This window comes from Ambystoma mexicanum, chromosome 5p (genome assembly GCF_040938575.1).
Source record: "Ambystoma mexicanum isolate Mex_15411 chromosome 5p, UKY_AmexF1_1, whole genome shotgun sequence".
NCBI classification, from domain to species: domain Eukaryota; kingdom Metazoa; phylum Chordata; class Amphibia; order Caudata; family Ambystomatidae; genus Ambystoma; species Ambystoma mexicanum.
In genome coordinates, this window is record NC_090930.1 from 247,529,942 (window position 1) to 247,548,286 (window position 18,345).

General features: G+C 46.0%; 1 protein-coding gene across 6 annotated transcripts in view; it reads right to left on the minus strand.

The window, feature by feature from the left end:
* The window catches only part of STAG2 (STAG2 cohesin complex component), a 2,060,662-nt gene that overhangs the window by 1,469,493 nt on the left and 572,824 nt on the right, over nucleotides 1-18,345 (minus strand). For all 6 annotated transcript variants that reach the window (XM_069612659.1, XM_069612661.1, XM_069612663.1 and 3 more), the window contains exon 9: nucleotides 17,367-17,571. In XM_069612659.1, coding sequence (XP_069468760.1) covers nucleotides 17,367-17,571 — 205 coding nt within the window. The remainder of the gene's footprint in view (nucleotides 1-17,366; nucleotides 17,572-18,345) is intronic.

Sequence of the window (18,345 nt, forward strand, 5' to 3'; positions counted from 1 at the left end):
ATTTGTGCTAAGCACCTTACTTCAATGTAATCTGTACAGGGGTCCCATCTCTCAGTAACCCATCATGTGGATTAACTGTCCATAATTGTGCTGGCACATATCCCATATCTTCCTCAGAAAATTCAAACTGGGTCACCACTGCCCTCCTCATCTGTCATTTCCTTTAATTGTACTGTCAGGTCTATACATAATGTGCGCCACTCGCACCCGTCCTGGTCTATTCCAATCAGGACTGCTCTTTTTCTGACACTACTAGTCCTTCTAAATCTAATGACCATATTGTCCCTGCCACCATCTCAGGTGGCACCATGGGTCGGAAAATAAAATCTGTAGGCACTCGCCAACACTTTCGCAATTTGAGGGACTGCTTTTATTGATACCTTAATAACATTAAAATAAAATATATCTAGGACCACAGGAACCCCATGGACTACTGACTCCCTTGCTATTGCATTGATTATTAACATTGCTTGAGCTACCCATATCCCTGGAGTGGAACACACTACCCCTTGATCTGTGAATGAAAGTTATATTTATTGTACTGAGCAGATCCCTACCCAACAAGTTCACAGGGGAACTCTCTGAATATAACAAGGGGGCTCATACTGCCTCCCCTCCCACTTTTATATCCAGCTCCTCAATGTATGGAACTTTAGAAATAGCCCCAGAGAATCCCTGCATGTAAAGAGTTTTTACCTGATAATGGAAAGCTCCCCTCAATGATGCATGATTTAGTTGCACCTGAATCTACCATAAATATAAATTGCTCGTTTCCCATTTCCACCTCCACCAAGGGCGCCTCTTCAGTGTGTGCGGTTATAAATAGATTGGACATGCGAGTGCTTTCTGTGGGTTGTACTAAACACAATATATATTTGTCCCGGGGAATGAAGAAGTGCAACCCCCGTCATTGTAACTCCTTGTAATGGGGCGCCTGTTCCCCAGCCATTTTCTTAAACTGTGTTCCCTCACCCTACTGTAGTTGCCCATGCCCGTCAGCCCCATAAAGGAACAGATTTTGACCCCACCCCTCGCCAAACTGATGGTGTCTCCTTCCTTGAGGCCCTTTCAATTCCTGCCCTGGCGGTGAGGGCCCATAATTAAATCTCATCCCAGGCCTGTTCCTGCACTCCCTTGCAAAATGCCCCCATTTCCTGCAATACCAGCACTGTGATGTTCCCAATCCTCCTCCCCGGGGCCCTATCCTCCCAATGCTTCTTGCTTTGGCTCATCAAAATCCTCCTTTCCCCCTTGGTGCTCCTTGATACTGCCACTGTGGGTTGGGGTACTGTCCCCCTCAACCATTGTCCCTGTCCTTCACCCCATAGTGCCGCAGTTGTGGCATTCCCAATTTGTTGAGTATCTCCTGTCCTTTGGCCCTTAGCCGGTGCCGTTACTGGTGCTTGGACAACAACCTTATTTAGTTTCTTTTCCACTAGTTTTGCCTCGTCCGTTTACCGCTTCTGGGCTGTCTCCCTGTCCCACTCCTTGGTTCTCTTACAATTATGGACTATTATACTTTATAACTCTGCCCACCCTTTGGCTTCAAATACCACAATTTTATCTAGTGCCCTCTGGATCTCTTTTGGTAGTCCACTCTTTACAATAAAATAGAAAAATGGGTACCGTCTCAACTCTCCACATTTCCTGTAACTTGAGAATAAACCTAACTGGATCCTCATCACCAATTGTGCACTGCATTAAAGAATGTAAGTCAGGGGTATCTGGGTACATTCTTCGTAGCGCATTCTATAACCTTGCCCTTACCTCATCAAAGGGGTCTCCATCATGTTCATTATCTGCAAGACTTACCCCAGCCCTTGCCCATAGGTCCCCAGCCTGGTCCCCAACTATGGTGGCCAGTAAACTCTTAAAATCTTCTAGTGCTAAGGCTACCCCTGCTGTTTGTTTTTCAAATTCATAGATCCACTTACTAGCTCTTTCTATAAGCTGGGTGAGAGCTTTAGTCAAATTATTTTTGTCCATTTGATACCATGGCACATACTGTGTTATCCCTACTTCTTTATTAGAGGCTTCTGCATATCCATTTTGTTTTCTAACCCTTTAGTATTCTTCTGATCTTAAACTATCATGATTAAATCTGGTCTATTTCTTGGTCTGTCCCTCCTCACTGCCTCTTGTTGCAGGGACAGGTTTCTCGCCACCTCCTCTCCTTGATCTCCTTCTTGCCATTCCTCTTCATTTCTACCACTTCGATCTTCCCCTCCATTATCCCTGGTTTGTTTTACTTCTTGTCCAAGGTCCGTTCATACCATATGCCCATCAATCTTTTCAAGCACAAACATTTCAGTGCCACCCGGTTGAATCTAAACAAAATATCTTCTGACTTCCAATCCCCCATTTTCTGTACCGGTACCCTTATTTCTGGTGATACTTCAGGTTCTTGTTACCCGACTAACCTTTCCCGCAATGCTCTTAACTCGTTGTCTATGTATGTCTACTTGAGGACCCTCTGGGTATGCCAATGCTACAAGCATAATAGAGCTTGTGGATGGGTTATATGGAGGTGCAAAAGCACTTTATACCCCCCACCCCCAGTTGCTAATCCCGTTGACACACTACCTCTGGAGGCTTATAGACTGGGTTTTTATACCCTACTGCAGGTTTAGGCGTTACAGGGTATATCCCCTTACATTGGATCTTTTTCACCTTCCTGATCTTCCATATCCTCAACTAACTGCCAGAGATCTAGAATCTCCTCTTTTTTGGGATTTGTTCCCTTCATATTTTGCCGCTACACAGATCAATATTTTGTAGCAGGTTTCTGTTACGGGAGCCCTGCTGTGGCCAGGAGCAGGATGTCCCCCCTTCCTTTGTTTCTTTCAATTTTTTATTTATTCTGTCACAATACAGTGGCAGAACCCTATACATGTATTTTATTGGAGTTTCTTCCTCCATAATGTTGCATGTGTCCCTAATGCTTCACTTAGACCCTACTGCTATGCTGCACATGCTTCAAAAATACAGACCAACCCACTTTTTCCCCCACCCCCTTTACACTTTCACCACTTTCATTACACACACACACACACACACACAGTGACCCATCCACCTTCCTTCCTTCCCACAAAAGGCAGTAAGAGAAAATATACAAAACATTTACTAAAATCCAGGCCCCTTCCTCCTACCGAGCCACTACTTTTTTAATACCATATATTGCTTCTATCGCCATAAATGAATAATGTGTGTTACTACCTTCTCAACCTGTTACGGCAGAGGATCCCTTACCTCCCAGTCCTTATATGCTGGGGATCCCTTTATTCTCAGTCTTTAACATGCTGAGGATCCCTTTCCATTATAAAAAAAAAAGTAGAAAAACAGAAATGCATGACAATTTCAATACATAACCCACCTCTTATACAAGCTACGCCTCAACACATCACCTGAAATCCAATCTATGCCTTATCACCAAAAGTTCTATGCCATAATACGCCACCAAGTCCTATTCCATCATACATTTCCGAACAGCATTTTGTCTTCCGTGGCTGGCTCCTGCAGACTAATGGCAAGTAGACGCCTTTAAATACTGTTCAACCTGGTCACTGGATACCGGCAGAGCTCATGCAAAATTGTTGCTCTTCCTTAAAAGGGATGCTGCAGTCTCCAGTGTTGCATGGCCAGGTTACAAGCTACCAAATATACTGCCGCTTCTGCAGGAATACGACATGCATTACTTACCGTAATAGCATTTCTGATGATTGTATCTGCTTAGATTCACATGCTGTGCATATGGTCCAACATCCAGTGGTAAACGCGGAGTATTGCATCTCGTCTTTCGGGGACCGAAAGGGGACGTCGGCATAGGCATGTCTGTAACACTATCCCTATCATGACGTGTTTAGTACCCAAAATCCCTCACACGCCGAGGTCCCTCCTTGTATTTTTTCTGCCCTGAGGGAGCCCAAGGCTATAGTGAGTGAGTAGATAAAGAGAGGAAGTAGTAACACGCCCATGTTCCTTCCACCGCGAGCGGGGCGGTAGGGAGGGCGCATGTGAATCCAAGCAGATACAATCATCAGAAATGCTATTACGTTAAGTAATGCATGTCTTCTGATGCTCGTTAATCTGCTTAGAATCACATGCTGTGCATAGACTAGCAAGCAGTACCCGGAGTTGGAGGTGGGTTGTGAGAAGGAACAGTAGAGAAAAGATGTCTTAGTGCTGCTTGTCCCACCTGAGAATCAGACCTAGAATGAGTGTCAAGGCAATAGTGTTTTGTAAAGGTGTGTACAGAACTCCAGGTTGCCGCTTTGCAAATGGACTGAAGAGGAACATTTGCAATGAATGCTATGGATGCCCCAGTGCCTCGAGTAGTGTGCTCTAGGCTTCTCTCTTAGCAAGAGAGAAACAGAGTGATGCATTTGACAATCCACCTTGCGATAGGTGATTTAGAGACAGGATCCCCTCTCTACCAGCTGCCACTGAAACAAAGAATGGTTTAGTCTTCCTTAGTGGTTTAGTTCTTTCCAGGTAACACATGACTGCCCTGCGCACGTCTAGTGTGTGAAGGCTTCTTTCGGCCATGTTAGTAGGGTTCTGGAAGAAAGTTGGTAGTTCGATTGCCTAGCTCACATGGAACTTCGAGATGAATTTAGGCGCAAACCTGGGATGTGTGCGCAGAATTACCTTATCTTTGTGGACTGTAACAAAGGGGTCTGAAACAGAAAGAGCCTGTAGAAGTGATAGCCACTAGGAAGGCTGTCTTACAAGTCAGGTCTTTCAGACTTGCTTTATGCATAGGCTTGAAGGGAGCTCCCATGAGCCTGGTCAAAACCACATTCAGATCCCATCCAGGGGCTGGGTGAGAGATGGGAGGATAAATCCTCTTAACCCCTTCCATAAAGCCTTTAATCACCGGTATTTTCCACCACAATACCTTTAGTTGTGATGTGGTGTAGGCTGACAGAGCAGCCAGATTAACCTTTAGGTTCCCCTTTAGGGAATTGAAGACTAACCCAGTGTCCAACAGGTGGGTTAGGTACAGCACAATGTGTGAGGGTGAGCAATCGATGGGATTGACGCCCTTAGAATTGCACCAGATGACAAACCGTTTCCACTTGCTGGCGTAGCAATAATGTGCATTAGGTTTTCTCGCTTCCCTGAGTATGCCCATGCACCTTTGAAGGAGTTGCAGGTGTCCAAACTCTGTGACCTCAGGAACCAAGCTGCTAAGTTCAGAGTTTGTAGGCATGGGTGCAGGGTCTCCCCCCTGTCCTGAGACAACGTGTTGTATGACAGGGTAGCTTGACTGGCGGGGAGAGGGACATTTCCATCAGGTGAGCGAACCAGGGTTGGCGGCCCACATGGGGGCCACCAGTATCATGGTAACTGGTTCCTGGTGCATCTTGTGCACTGTCTTGTTGAGCAGGCGAGTCGGGGGAAAAGCATAGACAAATTTCCCCGACCAAGTTATCCAGAGACCATTCCCCTTGGATCGATTCTGGGGGTACCTGGAGGCGTAGTCTTGGCATTGAGCTTTTTTCTGAGTAGCGAACAGGTCGATCTCTAGGAAACCCCATTCGGCAAAGATTTTGGACACAATATCTTTATGTAGTCGCCATTCATATTCTTCTGGAAAAGGAAAATCTCTGCCGAGTACGTCTGCCAGAAGATGGAGTTCCCCTGGAACATTTTGGGACAACAAAAACATCTTGTGTTTAAGAGCCCATATCCAAATGTTTTGGGACATCTTGGACAGCCCTGGAGAGTGAGTGGCCCCCTGTTTGTTCAGGTAGTACATTGCTGTAGTGCTATCGGTTAGGATCAGCACAGTCTTCCCTTGTAGTTGCACCGGAAAGGTTTTCAATGCTTTGAACACCGCTAATAGCTCCAGTAACTTTATATGATTGATGCTACTTGAGGGGACCACACTCCGTGTGCTGTCTGCTGAAGCAGGTGAGCCCACCCCCACCCTGTGAGAGATGAGTGTCATGAGAGTGGCTTCCACTGCAGGGGTGGTAAGGGACTTCCCCTTAAAGAGGTTTTCTCTTGACCACCACTGCAGAGAGTGAACGAGGGCTGGCGAGACAACTAAGATCTTCTCATTGTCCGCTGGCCTGACACCACTGGCGGTTGAGCCACTCTTGCATGGGATGCAGCCGCGTATGGGGGGCCAAGTATATACATGACCCCATCATCCCTAGCAAACGCATGGCCTTGTGTACCGTCACCTCCCGACTGGCTACATATTGAGGAATCAGAGCATGTTCTGAACCCTCTCGCTAGAGGGGAAGACCAAACAGTCTTCCGTCCAAATTAGCGCTCCCAGAATTATTTTTACTTGGCTGGGGACTAAGCTGGATTTCTTTTCGTAGATTGAAAAACCCAGGCTGAAGAGGAGATCTTCTGTTTTTTTGTGTGTTCGAAAAACAAGCGTCGAACGAGTCCCCCGTAATGAGCCAGTCGTCGAGGTAAGGGTAAACTGGGACTGATAGTCTGCGCAGGTGTGCTGCTGCCACTGCCAGGACTTTGTTAAACACCCTTGGCGCCGAGGCGATGCCGAAGGGTAGTACCTTGAACTGGTAGTGTTTGTCCTGGATCGTTGGCAACATTGAAATATGAAAGTATGCATCTTTCATGTCCAATGTTGCCATGAAGTCCCCCTGTTTCAGCAATGGGATCACCTCCTGCAGTGTTACCATGCAAAACCTCTGGGGTTTTATAAACTTATTCGCTGGGCGCAGATCTAGAACAGGACGCATGGTGAGATCCTTTTTGGGTACAAGGAAGTACACTGAATAAATACCTTCGTTTACCTGAATAGGGACGGCTTCTATGGCATCCTTTCCCAGCAGTTCCTCCACCTCTTGGATCAGGATCTCCAGATGGTCCAGTGAAAGGCGCCGTGAGCGTGGCTGTCTGAACTGTGGAGGTCGGGCAAATTCCACGCAATAACCGTGGGTGACCGTCTTTAAGACCCACTGGTCGGAAGTTCTCTTCCCATGCCTTGAGGAAAGATGTTAATCGCCCCCCGACCAAGGGTGGCATGGTAGGGGACCTGGACCTGGTGGTCATTTCTGACCAGAGGCTGTGGCTCCTCTGGGATTGGGGCCTCTGCCTCTGCCGCGTTTGACCCCTTGAGGGGTAGTAAGTGGGGCTTCCAGATGTTTGATTTGTGTTAAAGTTACCCGTGTCGTAGTAGTTTTGACCAGCACGGGCTTGCCCTCGAAAGGACCTCCGAGAGTTATTACCCCTCTGGGAGGAGGGTTTCTGTGTAATTTGGTGCAAAGACAGTCTCATGCTCCTTCTTGGCTATCTCCAACGCTTTATCCACCGCTTTTCCATTGGTTAGTCTCCTCAATGGGTTTATTAATGAGGGAGGCCCGAGTCTAAGGTCTAAATCCTGATGTACGCAGCCATGCGTGTCTTTTCAGTAGAGTCCCTTGTGCAAGAGACCTGCCTGCAGTGTCCATGGTGTTCTTGACCACATTCTGGTTGACCAGTCTTTCCTCCGAAACAGGGGTGTTGCTAGGTCTGGAAAAGACCCGGGGCTAGGCTGATGTCAGAACTATCAGGACTGGGGGCTAGCCAGCCTTTTGGCGGTAGCTCCTGATATTCTATCCGGGGCTACAACCAAAAGACCAGGGGCTATAGCCCCCTGAGCCCCCGCCCCACCCCAGCAACTCCTCTGCTCCGAAACAATGACGAGAAGCTTTGTCCTGGCGGGTTCAGGAACCTCCTGCATCAGCATAGCCCGCTAATAGTGTAGTATTAGCAACCCGAATGGTGTATGCAGCTGCTGACGTGACACGTTTGCCCAGGGCATACAACCTCTTACACTCTTTGTCCGGTGGGGATTCTCCCGTGGCAAGGAGTACCCCTGCCCTCTTACGAGTGGTAGTCACTACCAGTGAGTCTGGGATGGTGTGCTCTTTAATATATAGAGGGTCGGAAGGGGAAGGTCGAAATCATTTTTCGACTCTCGGGTTCACTGCCCGCGTCTGAGCAGGTGAAACGAATGAGGGAGCTACCTGTCTCTTAACAGAGTTAAGGAGGGGGATGGATTGACTCGCCAGAGTTTTTTCCTTAATATCCTCCACGAAATCCTGCTCAGGTACCGCCTCTTGAGTGGCAATTTTGAAGTATTCAGCGGCTTTCTTCAACATGGAGTTGAAAGCCATTTGGTCATCCACAGGGGAGGCCTGGCGAGCCGGGGTGGACGGAGAGTCTAGGCACAAAATATCACTGTCCTGTTCTTGCTGTGTCCAAGGGTCTTGACCTTCCTGCTGGGTTTCCTCCCAATTGTCCGTCGTATCCCGTTGATCTTCCTCATAGTTTGAGAAAAGAAGCTTCTTATTCATTATAGATGTCTCTATATGTGTCCATATGGACCACGTCTTCTTGTTGGAAAACACGAGACTATTCTTCCTGAATTTGGGGGTTAAGGACTACCCGAGCCCTTTTCGGGGGAGGATGATCAGAAGAACTGATAATCTGCTCCAACCGATCCATACAACCTTTGAATTTTTCTGTAGTCCATTTAGTGGACCCAAACGGGCCTACTTGAGGAGAAACGGTCTCCGCACTGCGGCATCAAAAGGAACCTCTCAGGGTGTCGTAGAGAGGCTCTTGACTATCTACATAAGCCTCATCGGAATCGGTAGCCCAATCCACCGAAATCTTTTCCGCAGATTGGCCCATAACCTTAGGCGGAACAAGAGTAAGGCCCACCGCCGCTGCGATTCTTCCGATGCTACTTTGGATAGTCGCTGAATCGTCATGAGACAAAGGCTCCGATGATTTGTCGGCAGAAGAAATACCGTCCGTGCCACTAGGGGGCCTAGCGGTCGGTTTTCCGGGTAGAGGCCTAGCCGTAGTTTTCAGGCCTACTGAGGCCTTGGAAATCGAAGAGTCGGGCTCCCGAACTTCGATACGTGTAGGTTTTGGGGTAGCGCCCTTGGTTTGTTTCGATTGCCCAGGCACAATACACTGCTGCAGATGCAGGGAAGGCTTTGGATCTGAACGAACCGAGGGAACCGGCGAAGTTATTGGCGGCCCCCGTTGGCGCTTTCACCTTTTTCGACGAAGGCGTCGGAATTGGCTTAGGGGTAGTGTGCTTAGTGTGATGCGCTTGTACACCCCTGTCGCTGGGTGTAGTCCCAGGAGCAAGACCAGAGTTTGAGCCTGGAAGGGTCGGGGATGGGCGAAGCAGGCCTAGAAGCGGCTGCCTCAAGATCTATAACATCCGCATTGGACGTTTGGTCATCCGAAGAACCCCCATCACTTTCAGCTGGCGTGGCGGGGGGGGTTTTGGGGGGAGGGGGGGGGGGGGGGGGGGAGTCTCCACACGTGACATACTGTACGCCGCCCACCGCTTTACATGGCTTTCCTTAAGGGTCTTGGGCCGAAGGAGTGTGCACGCCGCCCACCGCTTCTCGTCGTGCTCTAGGGGGAGACAGGCGTTACACGTCCTGTGTTCATCCTTCCAAGGATATCTAACCCTACACTTAGGGCAGAATCTAAAAGGAGTCCTTTCCACAGCAAAAGGGAAGGATGACCAGATGGACAGGGAAAAGAAGGGAAAGGAGGAAAGACATACTAAACAATATGGCCACCCCGACCCCACTCTCCCTACTGTATAGGTCGGCCAGAAGTCCCGACCACATGGAAAATCCGGCCACCGGATCTTAGGTGCCGGAATCCACTGCCGTTGATTACCCCGTAGTCTTCGAAGATGTTCTTATTCGCGAAGTGACTTAACGGGGAATAAACCGACAATTTGGTAAGACACAATGTCTCTAGTAAGAGCGCCGCTATAGGGCGATCAGTTATCTGGGCGGAAAAAAACAATTTGAGGGATCTCAGCGCGTGAGGGATTTTGGGTACTACACACGCCTATGCCGACGTCCCCTTTTGATCCCCGAAAGACAAGATGCAATACTCTGTGGTTACCACTGGATGTCGGACCATATGCACAGCATGTGATTCTAAGCAGATTAACAAGCATCAGAAATGTTGCTCTTGTTTAGCATAATTTTCTAAGTTAAATATTTGTACAAAAACACCTTCACGCCATACTCTCAAAACTACACTCAATATTCTTATATTTCATCTGGTCCAGTAATTCTCCAAAAAAACGTGTTTTCCCATAGTACTCTATGTCCTGCATTGATTTTTTTAGTCTCCATAGGCTTCTGATGGATAGGGAACAGCTGCCAAGTTACCTTGTGCGCTCTTCCAGCCTTGCCAGACACCAGGCAGTGTCTGTAGTCCATTTTGTAGCATAAGCTGCATTCACTGTATGCTTTGAGCAAAGCTAACTACAAATATATTTATCTACATAGTTATTTGCACCTTATATTTAAATCCTAACTATCTTTATTTAGTGACTCTCCTCCCCCTAGACTCTTGTAGTGCTTAGAAACCAGTTAACAGAAGTCGTGCCTAATTCTAAAGAGTTTGGGAATGAAGAAAAGCACTAGGCTCCATCCTAACACCACTGCCACCAGCCATTAATTGTGGAATGGGTATGTTACATGAGAAACTAGACAAAGGGGATACCAAGTAACCCCTCCGGCGCCCCATTGTAAGATAGTGTGTGCGGGTCTAGAAAGTTATAAAATGCAAGTAAAGTCAATTTCACTTCACTTCGCCTGGAAACAGTAGTTTCACCAAGAGAAGGTATTTACACCTTTGGGAAATCTGAGAGACTTCCCTGTGCCACTGCACTGAAGGTGGTGTGTGTCACAATGTAAAGATGCTGCCTATGGAGTTTGTCAGACTCCACAATCAAAAGAACCACAGAGTTCAATTTAAACAAAAATGCATGAAAGTGGGAAAAAGGTCTCGCTCTCGCCAGGATAAAAAATGTATTTAAATACAAGTAGGCCAATATAACTCTTGGGTAAGTAAGTACTATAACATAAACACAATTACAAAAACCAACTCAGTACTTATGTTCTACCCACCAAAGTACAATCTTATTAAGAAAAGCATCCAGCAGTTCTAGGTGAGTCAAACCTCTAACACATTCAGAATGGCAGTCAGTTATTCTTGGGGAGCAAAACCAGGTTATATATATTTTTGGAATACCACCAGTATTTCAAGGGTAGTAATCCTGGTCATGCAGTGACTCGGTTCCACAAATCCCGTAATAAACCAACCCTGTTACAAGTATACATTACTTTGCATCATTACTTTCTAGAACATCATTCGGAGCTAGTAAAATAACTCGTACTTTCTTGAATGGCCTCAAGCTACTCAATATTAAGTATGAACACACTAAATCTATTTTAGGATGCACTAAGCAATTCAGGGAAAGCAAACCCCAACTACACATTAAGACACAATGTATTTCAAGGTAAGCAATTGACCTATTGGTGCATAACTATCCGTTACCTAACAAACCAGTAATACCCTGTATACCTTTAAGAACTGGAGAATACATTTTCTAAGGCAAGTAAGAACTTTAGGAAACTATTTCAGGATAGCATCAAATCAATTCAGGGAAGGACGAACCAGGGTTACAAGTTTAGAAGAGCAGCAGCTATTCAAGGCGAGTAAGGACTATACACTTTTAAGAGGGGCTACAAGCAACTCAAAGACAAGTATTAACTCAACTTTTTTCTTTTTTTTAGCTCTGTATAAAGCAGAGAGGGAAAGCAAAACCCAATGGTACATGTTAAGAATGGCAATCTGTTATTCCAGGTAGGTAACCCCTTTTGGTAAGCTTTTATACTTATTCAGTTACGAATATTAGAATACTACTAATACTTATTTCTTTTACAAGTGACTGCTAAAACACTAGTGGCTTGCACCCACTATTGTTACAGGAAAATTACAGTAATGACAGTTCCGCTCTAACTAGTAGTGGCTTGCACTACCAATTGTTACAAGTACTTGTATACTGGTTACAATTTCCTGATAAAATCCTTATCATCAAAGTCCTTCCCTTGTCTATAGCATGAGTTTTGCAGAGGAAGAAGAGGGACCCTAGTGGTCTAGGTGCAAGCTGTAGGCAAGTCAGGATATGGTTCAGTTGCAGGAAAGTCAGATTTCCAAAGGATATCTTCTGTAACAAGTATTAGCGTCAGGGTTAGTGTTTGGAAGGAACCAGGGTCCTACCACACCCTCAAGCACTTTAGAATTAGCCAAGACCACTTTTGGGCGCTATCTAGGGGGGAGATGGGGCAGTGGGAAGGCTCTCAGGCAGACAGACATGGGCAGGCACTGAAGAAGGCAGATATTGTTAAATATAAGGCGCAATTGACCATTAGCTGAATAGATTTGTAAATGTCAGATACTATGCATTTGTAAAAATTATGTTAAATGCACACTCCCCCCTTCCCTTTCCGGAAAGAATGTAGCTTGTGCTAAAAATGGACTACAGGCTTCTGTGGAGGGATGTCACTAGAGCCAAGCACTAGACTCACCAGACGTCTATCCGTCAAGAGTCCATGCAAGTTGAAAATAGGATTTGTATGATCCATACACCGAACTGCAGAAGGGGACATAAGGTGTGAATGAGATCACAGGTCCCAGATAACATTAGCGGGAGAAGTGAAATATGGACAGAATGAATGAAAATGAGCTCTAAAAACTTTTAGTTTTTCCCTGGGGCTAGACCTGAAGGTGTGTAAAAGTCTGCAGCGCTGCAGTGTGTTTTTACGTAAGGTAGCAAAATGTAGCACAGCATGTTCTGACAGAAACCGCGGACAATGAAGAAAGGAAGGCTTTGGAGCACCCCTTGCATGGAAGACTGGATTGGGATGAAGCCATAGCCCATATCCAGTGACACTACTACAGAAAGACCAGCCTATATAAACTCCTGCCTGATACCACTGTGGCAGGAGAAGGAACGGTAGAGGGACAGGAGACGACCGATCAGGCAGAGTCCTTTGCTACCATCCTCATTTTTGTAAGATTAAACTTTTTATACTTACAAGACAAACACTTGGCCTCATTTTCCTAGAGGGGTGTATTTATTCAGGTGAGAGCGTAATTAGGGACAACCTTACAATTAGGCACACCCTTGCATTTGTTAAAAGTGTTCAGGGACTTCAGAGAAGTCTCCCTATATGCATTCCAGCAGTAGGCCTGGGCAAGGGGTATGGGCAAATTCCCAACCACACAAATCGCCCCCTCAGCTTCACAGGACTCACACGAGACTTAAGGTTTGTTATTACCCAAACAAACACAGTACCTTAGGAGAAACGAAGAGCATTGGAGTGGATCCCTTCAGGATGCAGTGTTAGGGAGAATTCTCATTCTATGGCTAATTTCCCTTAGCTAATGAGTCCCCCAGCAGCTTTGCTGGATTTCTGGTGTTTGTTTTTCCACTTAGTAAGAGTGTACCCCTTTTTCCCACTCTTAATTGTGTTTTGCCATGTGTATTTCATCTGTTTTTGTGATTGTGGACTCTGGAGTACACCACTTCAGTAGCCCCCCTTCTTTTGTGTGTTACACAGCACCTTCAGTGCAGTGACACAGGGTTGTCTATTAGACTACCCACCGACTCCATTTCTGAGGCCGACTACTGACCCCCAGGGTAAAGTTGCCATTAACTTTAGTCATTTAACCACAGATCCAGTACACCCCATCTTACATGGAGTACTGGAAAGGGTTAATCCTTAGCCCTCTTTATCTGTACCTCATAGAGCATTGTTTTGCTCTTTTAACATTTAGACTTGGCTGGGGGCAGCAGTATCTACCCTAACTTTTCTACCGCAATTATACTATACAAACGTGGTATTGTTTTAGGATATTATATTAGCCTCAAACTTAAACCCGCTTGACCAAATACTTGGCTCCGGTCGGGTTTATTGCAATTTCTTTTTGTTAAAGTCCTTCTTGTGTTTTACTTTGCGTGGCAAACCAGGTTTGCCTCCTTTGTTCACGGTCTTTTGGCGGGCTTCTGTCAAGAAGCCCTCCTCTAGGCGCCTGTGTGACTAGGTGGGCTGAATGTGAGGGAGGGGTGTAGTCACCCCCTGCACATGGTATCCTAGGAAACCTGAGTCGCACTTTGACATGATTGGCTGAGGTGGTTGTCCGGGCCGGACAACCCCCCCTGCTGCGTGATCAACAGCCAGGCTGTGTGAATGGGGGATTTTCGCATAAAAGGCAGGTCTCTTGGGCTAGAAGTCAGTCGCCACTGGAACTACAAGGAACCGAAGAGAAGCGGAGAAGAAGTCGACTGCTGAAACTATCCTGTCCCGGTGAAGCCCCGCTGCAGTCCTGAGCCATCTACCCTTAGACGACCAGAGAAGATCCAGTCAGGAGCCTTCTTCCCTTGAGCTTGGTGAGGATAACCAGCTCATCTTCTACAGCCAGAGGATCCTCTTTGTGGTCGAAATCGCTACACCCTGCTGTAGTGGTTCAGATAGCCATCTGAAGAGCCTCTCCTGTTTTTAAGGAGCGCTCCTTTTATTCACCGTCGCTGCTGCCGGCTTCAGCCCTGTGTGGTGCAGACCCCTCCAGACGTCCTTCGAATCAAAGCTCCAGGAACCGTGGATCTACAGGAAGCTACCAGGAAAAACTGCCGTGGCACCAGCCTCTTCATTGAATAAGGTGCTGTGTTCTGCTCGAGGAATTAGGGTGAATCCCTTTTCTTCGCCTCCAAGGCTCCCTTCGTCTTCCCTCCTTCTTATAACTTTTGCTTCCTCTGTTGACATTATCCAAGTACTCCTGGCTACGTTGAATCGTGAACTATCCGACTGTGTGATCCTCAACAGGAACCCGGTTCCACTTGACACTGGCTCCTGGCTATTGACTCTTGAATTTCTGTCTAAGTGTTCTCTGGTCCTGTCAGACTTGACAAAAGTATTGCCTATGATTTTTGCCCCCAACTCTCTCTGGGTAGCTCAGGTGCTAAGTGTGTTTTTGCCTTGGTAACATTTCTTGCTGCGGATACGCGTTTCTTTAGTAAGACCGAACTGTGATTACTGTCAAAAAGTGATCGCAAGTGTATTCCCGGTAACATCTTGTTTCACAACACCGGCCTGATAAAACAGAGGGTACTTACCTTGAAGTTATACCGTACAAAGTGAATTGGTTACTTGTAGTGTATTTTACGTGTGGTTTTTTAATAGAAGTGTCGTGTTGATAACAAATGGTTTAAAAATAAATGTACTTCCATTTTTTTACCTGAAACCTTGAGTCAGTGTTTACTTGAGTCACAGTAATTGTGGTCCCTTTGAGTAATCTCTGCTACTACTCATACTCTTGAAATAAGCCTGGCTACTCCGCAACTGCTACCACTGTAACATAGTAGTACAGGCTTGTACCAAAGGTAAAACTTGTACTGCCACCTGTGGTCTTAATTGTGTGTAGTGGTCCCTAAGGGCACTGCACAGGATTCAGCCTAACATGCAGCAGCAGAGGACCCGGTCCCTGGTTTCTTGGCCTGGTGACTAAAGAACTGGACGGGAACTTGCAGCAGGAGTTGTCAGAGGAGGCTTCCAGCAATGTTTTCTTCACAGATTATCAGGGTTCTGTGGATTTGGTGTCATTTTACAGCAGCCAGATGAACGAATATCGCTGGTCGGATTCTCTTCGCTAATCTGGTCCTGGACTCTGGTGAAGGGGCTTCAAGGATTCAAATCTTCTCTCTGGAGATCCAGCAGTAGTCCACCAAAGTTCCAGCAAGGTTCAGACTTTGGAACTCCATGCACCACATTCAGGCTCAAGGTCCCAGGGTATTGCCAGATTGAAGTCCAGCAAGGTCACAGCATGTCGTGGGATGCCTCAAAATGCAGGTGTTCTTGACACTAGTGGATCTTGCCAGCCTCTGAGTCGGAGTCGCATTCCGGGCCCCCAGGTCGATTGGAAGGAAGGGTTGCATCAGCCTCACGTTACACAGCAGGCTCGCTGATCGGTAGAAATTGCTACAGACTTCTTTTCATCTTCCTCTTCGAATCCAGCTCCAGTGGTCGACTTGTCAGCAGCTTCCAGGTTTAGAGTATTTAACAAATTACAGCACAATTTCTGCAAACTCTCCCTGCAGTTTACGGAAAGGGGCGGCCTGGTTGTCCAATCAGGACAGCCAGCCCGCCCTCCCCTGCATTGGGACTTGGTTCCTTTCAGGCAATGTGAAAGAAAGAGCTGCAGAGTTTTGGACTCCTCTCACTTCCTCAGACACTCTGGCGCCAAGGCGTGAAATACAAAGGATACCCGCTGAAGAGAGAAATTCCACAGAGGTCGTTCCTGCCTAGAATGGTAGGGGAAAACCTCAAACAACACGCAAGTGAGAAATGGTGAAACAAGAATGAGCCTACCATTCTAGCAGAATGGTAGCCCTTCGGTGCATTACAGAGGCGGACATAACAGCCTGCAAGTAATAAGACTAAAAAGTCACTAAGGTTAAACCACTTATTACAGCCATTCAGGCAAATTTGTAATTGTAACACAAATGTTACCAGGTAAGTAAGAAATATGACACATTGTATCCACCCAGCACTCCACATAAGCTGGGGTGTGTTGGCTCACTAAATCAATGTTAAAGGGATGAGAACCTCACTTTACTTCTTGGGAGCAGTAGTTCACCCAAGAAATAAAATAAAAGAATTAAAGGAAAGCCACTACATTTAAAATGCTGCATGCTGCCATAGTATATTACAGTCAGTCCAAACATCTAGGAAACTATAACTTCAATCATACACTATGACGGAACAAACAGGCCACCAATAAAAAGAGAAAGACTGGGTCATAGGGGAAAAAGATTCCCATTCAACTAGGGACAAGGCAAAATAATTAGCAAGTCCAAGCAAAAAGTTCTGGGGTTGACAGAGATCAGGAAGATCAATCATTGATGAAAATCTTACCCAACTCCGGCAGCCTCCATTACATTGGTAATGCAATATTATTGTCCAAACCTTTGGCTGGCTTTACAAATCTCAGCAGGCAAACAATAGTTGCACACCTCTGGGTGTCAAGCCACAGGAATTTCATGTTGCACTTATGTTAAATCCTGTGCTGGGTCCTGCAGAATGAACTTACGTCATTCTCTATACAACCTGTCCCTATTGACTATCTTGAGATTGTAGCGATGTTGCTGAAGGTTGCTTTCTCTCAGCATCTCCATCTGCACTTCCACTCAGAGCCCGAACCAATGAAGGGGCAAAAACTCAGCACGGAAAGTAGAGAATTATGGGTAACCATAGGATAAGGATAGGATGACAGGAACACCTTCGTAGACACCCATTGTATCAGTAGATTCGTTATACTATGGACTAAACACTAGACTGCAGGCTATGACACATTTAGTTAAAAATCGTTCCATGAGACCCAGAAAACTACAAATATTGAATGGAAAATCCACTGAGAAGTTACTTTGACCTAATCAAAAAGCACAGTTTTGCAAAATCACGCTTGATAAAGGTCACACCAAATTGGAAGGTATAGCTACTGACCTGCTAGTGTGCTTGTATGTCGAAATGCTCTAACTTGGGAGTCGGACAATCCAGTAAGCAGCGATATGACTGTATCCATCATATATTCATCGTATATGATACTGTATTGACACTGTCGCACCAACACTCCAATGAACTCACAAAAACTGGACTTAAATTTCTTCCACTGAGGTCCAGCAATGGTAAGTGGGTAATCGCCACTGTCCTACAAAAAAGATCAGAGAGCGCAGTGAAATACACATCAACCATAGCTAGTAAGGCATATTAGATTACGAAATACATTTGATCAATTCTACAAGACAGAAAAGCCATAGTGAATTACTTGTATATCCAGTTCTTCATCCTCACTGGATTCAAAAACATTACATATGCACACATAAGGAATCACTGAACACTAAAAAGTGGGGAAAAAAGCCAACACACTAAACTAAAACTACTTACCCAGTAATCATCTTTGAGGCTTGTATCGGATTAGAGTTACACTCTTTGTATAGGCTGACATCTAGTGGAAGCCTCAGAGCATTGCATCTTGTTGCTTTAATCTCGAAAAGGGGCATCAACAGGAGGCCATTATCCCTGACCTAAGTGCTGATCCTTCAAATGTCAACATTCCTCGATTGTCGTTTTTCTGACACAGCATGTATGCAACTGTACTGTGCAAGTATTTGTTATTTTTTTTAACTAAGACTCATATTCCATGTGAAGGACACTGGGTGGGTGCATGCAAGTTTAAGCAGATACAGGCTACTACTGGGTAAATAATGTATATCTTCTGGGGCTTGTGGGTCTGCTTAAATTCACATGCCTTGAATCGACAATCACCACTCCATCTTCTTGCAAAGGAAATAGCCGGCTTGTTTTACACCGCTCTTTGGTTCTACTAACATAGAACATTGCATCTCACCGAATATATAGTGTGAATTGCGCTCCCCCCCCCTGCCCTATACTGAGGGGTGGGGAATGAAGGCAGCAATTCAAT